Source organism: Mesoplodon mirus, assembly GCF_964341445.2.
Source record: "Mesoplodon mirus genome assembly, chromosome: 13".
Classification (NCBI taxonomy): Eukaryota; Metazoa; Chordata; class Mammalia; order Artiodactyla; family Ziphiidae; genus Mesoplodon; species Mesoplodon mirus.
The window spans coordinates 15,231,605-15,246,469 of NC_138989.1; the positions used below are offsets into that span (position 1 = coordinate 15,231,605).

Sequence of the window (14,865 nt, forward strand, 5' to 3'; positions counted from 1 at the left end):
TCCCTAGCTGTCAGGCTGGAGTCACAGGTGGCGGCTGGTTTCAGCATCTTCCAAGCCTACATCATCCCTTCTCTGGGTAGCTGGGGCTCCACTCAGCCCTGGTGCCCTTATGGGAACATCCTGTCTGAAGACACACTTAGGCTGTTGGAGACCAGGTGAGGCCACCCAGTGGGAAGAGCAGCCATCACTGGGGAAGGCACCGCCAGAGTTTAGACTCCTAGGCAGGTCGTTGTATCGATGGAGAGACAGAGGCCCAGAGAGGGTGAGTGACTTGCCCAAAGTCACACAGTCCATCACTCTTCTGGAACCCAGGCCTCTCAGACAGGTCTCAAGGTGGAGAATAAGGTGACATTCAACGAGCCAGCTGAGAGAGTCCGCTCCCCCTTCTCCCTTGAGAGCTCTGACTTGTTGCCAGATTCTGTACCAAAGCAGGAACAGCCTGTGCAACCCCAGAGGCCTCCAGGGCCCAGCTACCCGGTTACAGGACCCCTTGGGACCCTCTCACAGACAACCTGGAGGGCCCCAAGGGGCTGGGCCTGACACCAGGGACAAGAAGGGCGATGTGCGTTTGGACTGGGTGGGGTCCGTCCACTGGTGGCCGCAGGTCCAACTAGTCCATACGTGGGTGTCTCCCACCACCACCTGTCACATTGCCTGCATCTCCACCCTTACAGATCCATCCTTTTGCCTCTGGCTGCTTGTCTGGTTCCTGGAGTCTCTTCTGGTACCATAAATTCATCATCACTTTTATTGGACAGTCACTGGTGCCTGCTCAGTACCAGGCCTTGGGCTGGTTCCTAGGAACTCAGAAAGAAGGACAAGACCCCTGCCAAACTGATTTCAGGGTCTAGTGAAAGCAAAGACAAATATCAATACATATCATGGGAATGGCAGTTGAACTCCTGGATTCAGATATAGATCTGAATTCCAGCCTGGCCCCTTGCTGGCTGTGTGACCATGCGCAAGCCCCTTAACCTCTCTGAGCCTCAGATTCCTGCTCTGTAAAATGGGAATAAGAATAGTTCCTACGTGAGAGGATTATTACCGTGAGGACTGAATGAGGTAATGCAGGTAAAAGCATGGAGAATATTACTTTGCTCATAGTACTCACGTTGAAGTAGGAAAAAGACCTAAATACCTCATAGGAGAGGTACAGGTTGCCCTTGGCCAAGTGATGTGGGCAGTGTGTGCCTGGGGCCTCTGAGACGGAGGACTTTCTGGAGGAGGAATCCTCCAAGACTCTGTATGGTTTGAGGAACACTTCTGGCTAGAGGAAACCCAGGCCTGAGTGGAAAACGGAGGCAGTGACAGAAGTGGGAAGAGGTAAGGAGAGGAAGGGAGGCCTCTTGAGTCCCACCGGGCATGGCCGGGCTGCCAGCTGTCACCCTTTAGCGGCCAGGCCCCAGGGGACCCAGAGTCACACTGCAGGACCAGCCTCGTTAATCATGGGCCCTTGGAGGCCAGAGCTGAAGCAGGCTGGGCAGGGGCTGACGCAGGCCCTTCCTGACCCATTTTATACCTAGGAAGGGTGAGGCTCAGAGGGTGGGGAGCCACCTGCCCAAGCTAGGAAGAGATGGATCAGAGATTCAGATCTAGGTGGTCTGCAGCGCCCACCCTGCGCCAGGCCTGGCTGCCCCAGCACCTTGGACAGCGCCGCCCACCGCTGGACCACTCCTGTGGGGTGTGGGTGTGAGAGATCCTGGATCAAATCCTCCTCATAGCCTCTTCTCTCTCCTCTCATGTACCCTGCCTCTCCTGCTCCCCTCTCCATCCTTTCCTGCCCTCTCCAACCCCCCCGCTCCTCATCGGTCCAAGGGAGCTAGAGTCTGACCTAGAGATGAAGGAGGTGATGGAAGCTGTGATGCGGAAGTGTGGGGCTGGAGCAGGGGAGGTGATGGGGAAGGTGATGAGAGCCGTGGAGCGGGGAGGGGCTGGGGAGGCGATGGGGACTCTGACTGGAGCTATTGATGGTGGGGTGGAGTTGGGGGTGTGATAAAGGGGGCCGTGATGGGGAGGGTAATAATGGCTGTGATGGAGGGTAGCGAAGAAGGCGATAAGGAGTGAAAGGGGAGGCATGAGGGTTCTACAGAGGGGGTGATGGGGGATGTGATGGGAGGGTAATGAGGAGGGGCCAGGATGGGGAGGTGATGGGGCAGGACTGGTCACAGCGGAGCTGCCCATTCAGGCTGTGGGCAGGGGGATCCCTAGCTCCCTCCTCAGTGTGGTATGTTCAGGGTATGGAAGGTGCCCAGGGCCCTCCCACGCCTCCCTCCCCCCACATCTGTGTCTCCCTGGGCCTCCCTCCTTCCTCTCACTCCTGCATCACACCCAGTGGTAGCCACTCCGCAGGACAGCCTCCAGGTCCCAAGACTGTTGCCCCCCCCATGAGTCCCCCTGGCCTCCCAGTCCACAAAGGCACCCCACCAGCCGCCAGCTGCCCCTGGCTGATACCAGCTGAGAGCAAGGGGCCCCAAATCTGGAACTGGCTGCCTCAGGGAGCCTTGTTGGTGAGGCCCAGGCTCTAGATTCCCTCCTTCGCAGCTCTCTGGTAACTGTGGGGTGGGGCGAGGGTGTGAGGGGGTGCTGGCTTTTGACTTTGGGTAAACCACACTCTCTCCATGAGCCTCAGTTTCCTCCTCTGTAATATGGGCCCAACAACAGGACTATCTCATGGGATTGTGGTATTAATTTGTTCATTCATTCAGCAGCAATTTAATGAGCACCTACTATGGGCCAGACACCGTCCTAGGCACTAGGGATGCAGCAGTGAACAGGACAGATACAAATCGCTGCCCTCAAAGCCCTTGTGTTTTGGTAGGGGTGATGGGCATGATACAGGAGGCCAGACACCGAGGAGGTCTGGGATATGGGGCTGTTCCTGATCTTTGGGCTCCAGGAGCAGGGAGGCTGGAGACTGAGTCTCCCCCAGGTCCTGTGTAGCTGCATCCTTGCTCTGTTACCCTGGCCAAGCACATCTCCCTCTCTGGGCTCCTCCCATCATCCCTCTGGAGCTGCTCCAGGCTGCCACCTCCACCTGCCTGAATAGCAGTGGCAGGCGGGTGATGGGCGATGGGAGGGAGTCTGGCACTGGGCCGTGGAGCTGAACGCCCTGAAATGCAGAACAAAGGAGGAAGCAATCAAAGAAGGCAGCACTGGTGACCGGGACAGTCCTGCCAGCAGCTGCAGCGTAGCCACCTCTTCTGCCGGTGACAGGCTGGGCCCCGCCGCCACTGAGCCTTTGTCCCCTCTCCTGCCCACTGCAAGCAGGGTTCACCTGAAATTGCACATTTTGGAGCTCTCCCCAGGTTCCTCTCTTCTAGGGAACAAAGGTTCATTCATGCCAAAGTGTTAGTCACCTGGGGCTGTGAAAATAAGAGTCAAGGAGCCTGGGGTCAACATCTATCTCTAAGTTGTAGGCGATTTGGACAAAGCCGCTTTCGCTTTCTGGGTTCCAATTTCCCCATCTAGAAAGAGACTGAAAATTCAGATGCTTCCAGGGCCCAGGCAGCCAATAGAAGTGTATGCAGTGGCTGGGAAGGTAACGGCATTCAACTGTTGTTCTCTAGTACCTGGTACACAGTAGGCACTCAGTAAATACTTGAAAACATGAACGGAGTGACTGTGACTCAGCTTCTGCTAACTGTTGCCAAGAAGACCAATCCTTGGGGCTGCCTCTTTGGATACTTGGTGATTTTTGAAATCCAGACTTGAGTGAGTCCACCCCAGTTTTTAAATGCCTGGTCATTATGTTTACAAGATGTAAATAGCGTGGCGCCCAAGACAAAATCAAATTCACCCTCAACTTGCAGTCTCCAGCCTAGTCATTTGTAGTCCTCAGGTAGGTTCACTTGTGTGTATTTGGTCATTCATTCATTCACCCACTCATTCATTCATTTAGCTAGCATTTTCCAAGTACCTACTTCCCTGTGCTCCTGGCTATGAAGGGATGCTAAGGTGGCTGAAAGCCAGCCCAACCTTTGAGAGGCTTCCAAGTTGGAGGGAACAGACGCCTCAACACTTAGTGAGCTCTGTGCTTTAATGGTGGTACTGTAGGTGGAAGGTGCTATGTGAGTCCCAAGGAGGGAGTGATCCTCCCTGAGGATGGCAGAGAAGATTTTAAGAGGACAGTGCTTGAGCTGAACCATGACAAGTGTGTAGGAACTCGGCAGGGAGGGAAGTGGGGTGGTGTGGGTTGAAGGATATTCCAGACAGAGGGAACAGCACGTGCAAATACACAGAGGCATAGCCATGCGTGATGTGTTCAGAGAATAACTAGAAGTTTGGTGTCGTTAGAGTGTGAGGCTGTGCGGACAGCTTGTAATGGGCCTTGAAGATGAGCTAAAGAGCTTAGACTGATTCCTTCCTAAGGGCACTAGGGAGCTATTGATGGCTGCTGGGCAGAGGAGTGACGTGGTCAGACTTGAGTTTGTGAAAGATCCTCTGGCTGCCTTGGGAGAATGCATTACAGGGTGTGAAAGGTGGAACCTGGGACATACGACGGAGGCTGCTGCAGTAGTCTAGGCAAGCAGTCATGGGGCTTGGACCAGGGTGGTGGCAGTGGAAGCGGGGGAGAAGTTCAAATCTGGCTGGGTTGAATCCTGGCTTAATAACTTAGCTGTGTGATTTGGGTAAATCACTTCACCTCTCTGTTTTGGCAATTGTACAAGGCAATGGTAATAATGGTACCTGTTCTGTAGAGTGTCATGTGGATTAAGAATTAACATGTGGGGCTTCCCTGGTGGCGCAGTGGTTGAGAGTCCGCCTGCCGATGCAGGGGACATGGGTTCGTGCCCCAGTCCGGGAGGATCCCACATGCCGCGGAGCGGCTGGGCCCGTGAACCATGGCCGCTGAGCCTGGGCGTCTGGAGCCTGTGCTCCGCAGCGGGAGAGGCCACAACAGTGAGAGGCCCGCATACCGCAAAAAAATTTTTTTTAAAAGAATTAACATGTGAAACACTTAGCGCAGTACCTGGCACAGAGCAGACCCTCTGTGAGTGTTTACCATCATGATGATGAGGAGGAGGAGGATGTCTGTTTCACAGATGAGGAAGCAGACGCTTGGCAGGATCGGGGCAGCTGCCCAACACCACTGAGGGCTCCAGGAGATTGTGCTTCTTCTGCTTCCTACCCTCTCATTTCCGTCTCTCAGCTGCTGCTGCAGTGCCTGGGGGTCTGAACCCGAGTGTGTTGGAAGCCAGGTGACTGGGAAGCCACACACACAGCCCATAAACTGGGCAAAGCCAGCTTGCAGCTGCCAGCAGCCTCCAGAGCGAGGGCCTTTTGAAACCAATTTGAAGGTGGTAGCCTCTCCGAGTGCCGCGCAGCCCCTCAGCCTTCCCCAGGCAGGGCTGGGGACCCCCTCCCCTCTCCTGCCCAGCTGCCAGCAGACCCTGGGGAGCCTGGGCCAGCTTCAAACGTGCAGAAACCGCTAATGGGCCGTGGCTCTGTTGACAAGTCCCCTGGGAGAGTCTGGAAGGAAACAGAACACTGCGGGATTATCGATCACAGGGCGGGAGGGAGAGGGAGGTGCCCCGGGTCCACAGACTGCAGTTCGAATCCCAGCCCAGCCACCACCCCCAGGTGGACCTCCAAGTCCTCCCAAGGAGCCTCAGTTTCCCCATCTGCCAAATGGGGCTAACAATAGTGCACAAAACCTCTAGAGCTATTGCGAGGACTGGAGGGTGCACATAAGCCCTTAGCACAGTAGCTGGCACAGAAGAATTCGATAAAGCAGGATGATTATTGTTATTGCTGTCAGGGGGTTGGCCAGCCACGCAGATAATCAGTCGAGGGGTTAAGGGAGAGGGCCGCTATTCCAGAAGGTCATATAACAGTCTGGGTTTGAACCTCAGCTGTGTCCCTTAATTACCGTGTAACCTCCATGCCTCAGTTTCCTCCCCTGGAACGTGGGCTAGTACAAGTGGAGCAGTGAAGGGAACATCTGGAACCGGGTGGCCTTGGGATGGCTTCTGGCTGGACCACTTCCTTGCAGATAACCTTGGACATGTTCCTACCCTGCTCTGTGCCTCTATTTCCTTGCCTCTAAAATGGGATGGTGAATTCCCTGGCGGTCCAGTGGCTAAGACTCGGTGCTTTCACTGCCGGGGCCTAAGTTCCATCCCTTGTCAGGGAACTAAGATCCCTCAAGCTCCGCAGCGCGGCCAAAAAAAAATAAAATAAAATGGGATGGTAATATCCCTACCTCATAGGGCCATTGTGAGGATTAAATGACTTCACATGAGCCTGGGCCACAGAAGTGTGTTCCCTGAGCGAGAATGAAGGTTATGATGACTTCTGGGTTGGGGGAGGAATCAGGAAACTACCCCATTGGGGCCTGGCATCCAGTGGGTGTTGAACTCATGCTTAACCCACTGCCCAACCCCCAGTCACAGGCCTCAGCCAGCAGCGGGACTCCCCCCACCTGACAGGATGTCCCATGACTGCCTCCCACGGGCCCCCCTTCCCGTCAGGGTCTGGGTGCCCCCAAACTGAGGTCACTTCCCTCCGGGAAGCCACCCCCAGAGGGAGTGGTTTGTTGCTGGGCCTTGGGACTGGCTCAGCCCAGGGAGGAACACTTTGGAGACTAGAGGGGCAGACAGGAGGGCTCAGAACCCTCCCGTCTCTCTACAGAGTCAGCTTTTTCTTAAAGCCAAAAGCTGGAGGGCTGAGACACCCACACACCCCGCCTTCAGGCAGAGGGGTCAGATCAGGACCACGTTCTCCAGCCAGAAACCTCTCACGGTGAAACAACTGAGGGCAAAGCTGAGGTAGTGAGTTCCCCGTCGCTGGAGGTATCCTAGGCTGGGCTACCACTTGGCTGAGTTAAACCCCTTAGAACCAGTCTAACCTGGCCTTCCCTTTGCTCTGCGAATAAAGCATTATCCCCAACCCTCCCAAGATTTCATTCTTCTGGGACCTCAGTTGTCTCCTGTAAAACGGGAATAATTCTGGTCCCTCCCTAGAAGGAACCGTGTGAGGATAAAATGAGTTAGTGCAAGGAAAGTGCTGAACACAGCCTCTGGCACACAGTGGGGACTCAGTAAACGTTAGCTTTATCGGTATTGCTGTAGCTGCTGTCTTCCCCCCCTCCGCCCCCCGTCCCCCGTCCCCCATCCCCCGTCCCCCCTCTCTGCTTCTCCCTGTTTCCTGGCCTAGCTCTCTCGTTCTCCCTGACTGTCCCTGACTATCTCAGTCTCTAGGCTTCAGGATTCTGTTTCTTTGTTTTAATATTTATTTATTTATGTATTTATTCTGGTTGCACTGGGTCTTAGTTGCGGCATGCCGGATCTAGTTCCCCGACCAGGGATCGAACCTGGGCCCCCCGCACTGGGAGCATGGAGTCTTACCCACTGGACCACCAGGGAAGTCCCAGGATTCTGTTTCTTTAAGTCTCTCTGCCCCCAACTCTCCTGTATCTGCCTTAGCATTTCCCATTTTGATCTCGGCCCTCTGTGCATGTGTGTCTCTCTGTCTCTGTGCCTCTCCCTCCCTCTTTTTTTTTTTTTTTTTAAGATTTTTTTTTATGTGGACCATTTTTTTAAAGTCTTTATTGAATTTGTTACAATATTGTTTCTGTTTTATGCTTTGGTTTTTTTGGCTGCGAGGCATGTGGGATCTTAGCTCCCTGACCAGGGATCGAACCCGCACCCTCTGCATTGGAAAGTGAAGTCTTAACCACTGGACCGCCAGGGAAGTCCCCTCTCTCCCTGTCTCTTGCTCCCTCCACCTGTGTCTTGATCTCTCTTTGGTTGTCTCTGCCCCAGGCATGAACTGGTCACTGGCTGCAGTGGCCGCAGCCGTCCCCACACCCGGTCTCCAGGGGCCCAGCTCCTGCAATCCTCCAGCTGACATTTGGCCAAAGCCCCTTTCCCCTCAGTTCAGCTGGAACAAGATTGGAATTTTTCAACCAAACATTCCTAAGAAATGAAGGAGGGGGTGGGGGGACAGGGAACAAAAGCAGACACAGAAACAGGCCCAGAAATAGTACGTGCTTGACACAGGTTCCTAACTGCCATGGGGACACAGACCAGTGGTGGCCAGTGCAGCTGGGTACCCGTGAGGCCACAGAAGGGGAGTAGACACAGCAGAGCCGGTCCATGTTAGAAAGACCAGCCGTGCATCCAGGCCACCAGTCTGAGGCCCTTCCCATCTCCCAGGCTGAGGAACCTCCAGCCTCATCTTAGACCCATTGTTCTGGCCGAAAATCTAGGCCAGGGCCACTGGGGAAGAGAAAGAGTGTTTCCGCTGCTGCTCCCTTGGAAATCTGGAGATCGCAGCCCAGGCAGGTCACCAGGGAACCAGCTGGCCCCCCTCGGCCTGGTCCACGGCCAGCGTGAGCTGGGAGGTGGACGGACAGGCAGGCAGGCAGCACTGGGCGCTTCAGGGTGCAGGGCCCAGCGGGGAGGACGGCAGCTGCCCTAATTACTCCAGCTCGCCAGGTTCCGATCTCGTTTGAAAAGGACTCCAGGGACGCAGCCTTTAATAACTACCAGTAAACAGGCAGGAAAATCAATACCTGCTAAATAGAGCCCTGGAGAGAGGGACGCCTGGGCCGGCTGGCCCTGAGCTGGCTGGGAGGAGCTCCCAGAGTCCTTTGTTACAGAGCTGGCCAATGCTGACCTTAGGAACCCTGTCCCTCCTTCCCCGGGGACCCCTTGTGCACTCTGGCCTCTGCTCCGGTCTGCACTCCCTCTCTACCAAGACCAGCCCCTCCTCTTTCCCACTCCCTCTGAGCCCCGACCTATGCCAAGTAGGTTGCCTGTTTCAGTTGCAGATGCCTCATTTGCGCCTTGTGCCTAGTGCTGGGAACAAAAACATAGATCTGACCTGGTCCTTATCCTCCTGAAAGTCATCAACCAGTGAGGGAGATTAAGAACAAAAACAGATCACTTAATGATAGTGCAAAGATATACATGCAGTAAAAAGCTGCATGTGCTAGCTATAGCAGCAGAACGGAAAAGCACTTCCTGGAGGAGGTGGGCATGTAGAGGGTTTTGTTGGGTGAATAGGAGTTTGCCAAGTGTCCAAGGGCTGGGAAAAGGTGAATGTGGGTAATGTATATAATAATAACAGCGTCTTAGCTAACGTTCCTCAAGCACTTACTGTAGCCAAGAGCTCTGCCAAGCACCTATGATGTGCATTATCTTACTTTGCCCCACAGTAATTCCCTGGGGGTGGGTATTAATACCCCATTTGACAGATGAGGACACTGAGGCTAAATGTGGAGCCAGGACTGGCATATGGCCTGTGAGACTTCTGAGTTGTTTCTCTCAACCACTTCACTCTGCCCCTCCCGCCCCTGACCCTGGCCTGCCCAGCTCAAGACCTGGCACACAGAGGTGATTAAATATAGCAAGTTCCCACCCCCTGCCTTCCCATTCAGGGGTTACACCTTCCATGTAACACAGCACCCCAACCCTTAACTGGGAGGCTAATGGTGGTACTTTGGACACATCGGACCTGAAGATCATCTGTCACGAGCCCTCATTTTGCAGATGAGGAAACTGAGGCTCTAAGCGGGGGAGACCAGGACTCAGGAGCAGAGTGGGAACAGGAACCCAGATTTTCCCTCTAACTAATCCCCTCTCGGGCCTGCCCTGGAAGAACACCATTGTCAAGGAAAAAGTCAATATGCGCACGCTGCTAAATTAAAATGATAAAACAAACTGGAGAATGAGGCTGCCCTGGAGGCCTGGGAGGGGGCAGTTTTCATATGATTGACTGGCACATTACAGGAGCCCGGGGACTCCACGCCCACCACGCCTCTCTCATTACAGCTACAGCTCTGTGCCTCGACTTCCCCAGCTCTCGGAGTCTGGGAGGTTGGCAGGGAGCAGTGGGTAGCCCGTAGCCCTTGGGCTTTGAGCAGAGGACTAGCTGTTTCAGCCCTGGGTCAGGACCCAAGTGAAGGTCAGATAGAGTCTGTGCCCAGGAGAGAGAAGCTTAAGCAAGGCAGGGGAAGGAGGGGGTCCTCAGGATGGACCATGATGGGTCCTCATCCATCTGGCTGCAGATTCCAGGGCCAGGCACCCTGGGGTTTTGCCAGTTGACAGTGGAAACACTCCCCATGTAGGGAGGGCCCACTGCGTGCTAGGCACTGTGCTAGGCGCAGAGGATAGAGCCTTGAGTAAAGCAGCCAAGATCCCTGACTTTGTACGGGGGAGACAGAGTAAAGCAAGTCTGCAGATGAATGTATCATGCAGGTAGCACTGAGTGCCAGGAAGAGAGATAGAGCAAAGGAAGAGGATGGCCGTGGAGGGCAATGGAAGGGTGGCGTTTCCAGTGAGGGGATGTTTGAACAGAGACCTAAAAGAAAGGAGGGGGAAAACTGTGAGAACGTCTGCGAGTGGCTAGGTCATGTTCCAGGGGGAGGGGACAGCAAATGCAAAGGGCCTGAGGCTGGACGTTGCTTCAGATGTTTGAGGAACAGCAATGGGGCCAGGGAGTGAGTGAGAGGTGGGCTTTATAGACCTGTGGGACTTTGTAGAGGCTTTATAGACAATGTGGTGCTTTGTAGGTCACGGCCAGGACTTTGACTCCAAGTAAGCAGGGAACCACGGGAGAATTTTGAGCCGAAGAAGAACGTGATCTGACTTGCACTGAATGAGATCCCTCTGGCTGCCGTGTGGGGAAGAGACGACAGAAGGCAAGGACTGAAGCAGTGACCAGTAATGAGTCTACTGCAATAGTCCAGGCAAGAGAAACACAGTGGCTTGGACCAGGTCGATTTGGTGCGATGGGGAGAGGGAGACGTGGTCAGATGTGGGATGTATTTGAAGATAGAGACCACTGGATTTACTGATAGATTGGACGTGGGGTGTGACATGAGAAGTCAGGGATGGGTCCAAGGATTGGGGGCTTGGGGCTTGAGCAAAAGGAAGGATGGAGCTGCCAGTAACTGCAACAAGGAAGGCTTCAGGAGGAGCAGGTTTGGGGTGGAGGAAGATCACAGCTCCGCTCTGGCAGAGCTGAGTTCGGGAAGCCCATTGGACCTGCATGGAAAGGTGCAGAGGGAGCGTCTGGATACACAAGTCTGGCTCTAAGGGCAGAGGATATTGGAATCATCAGAGTAGAGACACTATTTGTCTTGATGGATCCTTTTAGCAACCTTATAAGGAAGGTCTGCTTGTGCCCATTTTAGAGATGATAAAACTGAGGCTCAGAGCCATTGAGTCGCCTGACCACAGACACACAGCTGGAAAGTTGGGCAGTTGGGGCTTGAAATGAGGTCTGTCTGCCTCCCAGCCCTGGTGCCCCACCCAGACCCTGTGCTCTGTGGGTACTCTCACCAAATCCTCCCAGCAGCCCCGTGTGAGAGGGGAGGGGCTGGATTATCATCACCTTCATTTTCGAGATGGGGCCACCGAGACTTAGGGAGACTTAAGGGACTTGCCCACAGTTGAGGAGCAGTCAAGCATGCAGCCTTCCTGCCAGTGTGCCACGTGAACCAAAAGAAACTCTCCACACTGGCCCCAAGGCACAGAGCAGGCTAAAGGCACTGAGAAGTCTTGCAGCCCGGACCTTGTTCATCTCTTTTTAACCCAGTGTCCATGGAGCCTTGCTCTCAGGAAGCATCTAGAATTGGGAAGCATGGAGCAGAGGTTGTGAGCCAAATTTCAGGGCCCCTGTTTTCAAACTGGGAGCATGAATACCCACCCGGCTGGGGTCGTCACGTGGTTATGTTCATTTTGAATGACGGCTCAGCACGAAGCCCTCCACAGAGCCGACAGGCAGCATGTTTGCTAAAAGAAGGAACAAATAAACAAACAGATGCATGAAAAAAGGAATAAATACGTGGATGAAGGAATGGACCGATGCAAGGATAGCAGAAGGTGTAAAAGAATAAAATAACTGAACTCAGAATGGATCAATATCTGAACTAATGAATTCATTCCCACATTCAGCAAATATCTAGTGAACACCTACTGTGTGCAGGCGCTGGGGATACAGCAGTGACTAAAACGAAGTCCTTGCCTTGTGGCAGTGACATTCTTTCTAGTGGGAGGAGACAGACAGAAAGCAAGATATATATGTCACATATAAAGTATTCCAGATGGAACAGGGAAGGAGAGAGGGGAAAGGGGGAATGTGGAAGGGTGCACATTTTTATACAGGATGGTCGTAAGTGAAGGAATGACTGAAATCATGGATAAAGTTGCTGAAGGAGAATAAGTGCAGGTATGAAGATGGCAGGCATGGGTGAATGAGCTGAGAGAATTATTGAATGAATGAACTGAGGGATACATGAATGCACAAACCTAGGCATGAATAAAGGAATGCACGAATGAAAGAATTAAGGAACGCATAAATGAACTTGTGCTTGAAGTAATGAATGAATGGATGGACTGATGAACGGATTACTGAATGAGTGAACTAATGAAGGAAAGAAGGACGGTCAGTGTCGGCACGGTCGTGGCCTCTGTTGATACGGGCTCCCACCCCAGGCTCTGACTCTGCTTCCCACCCCCTCCTTGTCTAAACAGCCCACACCCCCTTCTCTCTTCTCCTCCCCCAGGGCCTGTGATGGGCCACTGCTTCAGTGCCTGTGTTGACCCTTGAGTGGTGGGGGCAGCTTGCAACCCCTGCCCCCCCTTGCTGACTTGCATCCCCGTCCTGACACCCCGCTTCCTTGCCTTGCACTCCCGCCTCCCCGGGCCCGCGCTCCTCTCGCCCCAACCCATATGTGCTGACCCTCAAGCTCTCCCCTGCCCGTACTGACCCTCCAGCCCGTGCCGACCCCGGTGTTGTCCCCCGCCCCTCCGGCCTGTCCCGATCCCCCTGGCCGCGGATGTTAACGGCCCTCCGGTCCTGACTCCCGTCCCCCTTGTGAGCACAGGCACCATGCGGCCGGTGCGGCGCAACTTCTACGACCCGTCGTCGGCGCCGGGCAAGGGCATCGTGTGGGAGTGGGAGAACGACGGCGGCGCGTGGACGGCCTACGACATGGACATCTGCATCACCATCCAGAACGCCTACGAGAAGCAGCACCCGTGGCTCGACCTCTCGTCGCTCGGCTTCTGCTACCTCATCTACTTCAACAGCATGTCGCAGATGAACCGCCAGACGCGCCGGCGCCGCCGCCTGCGCCGCCGCCTGGACCTCGCCTACCCGCTCACCGTCGGCTCCATCCCCAAGTCGCAGTCGTGGCCCGTGGGCGCCAGCTCGGGCCAGCCCTGCTCGTGCCAGCAGTGCCTGCTGGTCAACAGCACGCGCGCCGCTTCCAACGCCATCTTGGCTTCGCAGCGCCGCAAGGCGGCCCCCGCGCCCCCGCCGCCCCAGCCGCCGCCCGGAGGACCAGCGGGCACGCTCGCCGTGCGCCCCAGCGCCACCTTCGCAGGCGCCGCGCTCTGGGCCGCGCCCGCCGCCGGCCCCGCCGAGCCCGCGCAGCCCCCCGGCGCGTCCCCGCGGAGCCCGAGCGCCCCCAGCGGCGCGCCCACCCCGGGGCAGAACAACCTCAACCGGCCCGGGCCCCAGCGCGCCACCAGCGTGAGCGCACGCGCCTCCATCCCGCCGGGGTAAGCCGGGCCCTGGGCGCAGGGGTGGCTGCCCACTGGGGCTAGGAACAAAGAATTACAGTAATTATAATAATCACAAGTAATATCTAGCATCTATTAAGTATTCACTTTGTGCCAAGCGTTAACTAAGCACCTTAATGCTCACTTATCTCCAGGCATAAGGACCCTGTGAGGTAGGGAGCGTCATCATCCCCAATTTACAGATGAGGAAACTGAAGCATGGTGAGAGTAACATTCCCCAGATCACACAATTCACAGTGATGGGTCCAGAGCAGCAACTATAATGGTGTACAGTCCATGTTTATTATTTACTAAACTCTTTATCTACACCACCTCATTTATTACACACACACACCCCAAGATTCCACCATGCACCTGTTACAGATGGGGAGGTTGATGCCGGGAGAGGTATGGCACCTTCTGAGGGCCATCCAGGTGGAGAGCAGGGATTGGAATTCACACCAATTCCAGGATTCCGTGCTGTGTTGTCTTCGAAGTTTTAGAGGGTTTCCACCCCTGCCCCATCTCATGTGGAGGCTCAAGCAAGCATTAGGCCTTTGTCCAAAATATTTCCCCTATAGGCCACATCTAAATATCACCATCACTTGGGGCTAATACTGTGATATTCAAGCTGGGCTTTAGGGACTCCTGGGGTGACCCGAGCTAGTGGCAGGAGAGGGTGGTGGTTAAGAAGTCAGGCACACAGGAGCCAGCCTCTCTGCTCTTGTTTTAACCAGAGCAGCCCTTTATGGAATCTCTTTTGTGAGCTGGCTTTCCCATCAGGATTTCACTGAGGAAGGGAACCCGGCTCACAACAACTTTGGAAGTCCCTGGGTTAAGGCATCGAGGGCCCGGGATAGGGACCTAGTGAGCCTGTCGGCTCCCCACCCTGGAGCCCAGGTTCAGTTGATCTCAGCAGAGGACCAGGCCCTGAAGTGGTGGGAGAGAGAGGGAGGGGCAAAGACCTTGACCTTGAGATAGACCAGAGGGAAAAGAGCAGCTGGGGTGTGGGTCGTGCTGCCCAAAAGGCGGAACGGGCACCAAAAGTCAGCTCTGCTCTTATCCCTCTGGCACGGCCCAGGAGAGTGACCGTGCTGAGCTGACCTCAGCAAAGGTCAGGCATGGAGACAACCTTTGAGGTCACCATGTCCAGGTCTCCCCTTTCACCGACAGAAACTGAGGCCTGGGGAAGGGAAGGGACCCTGAATTAGGCCGCCCTTCTGAACCTTTGAGAGTCTGACTGCTTGGGTTCAGATCCCCTCTTGGCAGCCACTTATGAGCTGTGAGATCTGGGGCAAGTCCCTCCCCTTCACTGAGCCTCGGTTTCATCATCTGTGAAATGGAAGCTGTG

At 54.9% G+C, this 14,865-nt stretch overlaps 1 protein-coding gene across 1 annotated transcript in view; it reads left to right on the plus strand.

Annotated features, from left to right (window-relative positions):
• DTX1 (deltex E3 ubiquitin ligase 1) overlaps nucleotides 1–14,865 on the plus strand; it is a 38,154-nt gene that overhangs the window by 5,789 nt on the left and 17,500 nt on the right. Inside the window, exon 3 of the mRNA XM_082639929.1 lies at nucleotides 12,836–13,514. Within this exon, the coding sequence (XP_082496055.1) occupies nucleotides 12,836–13,514 (679 nt within the window). The remainder of the gene's footprint in view (nucleotides 1–12,835; nucleotides 13,515–14,865) is intronic.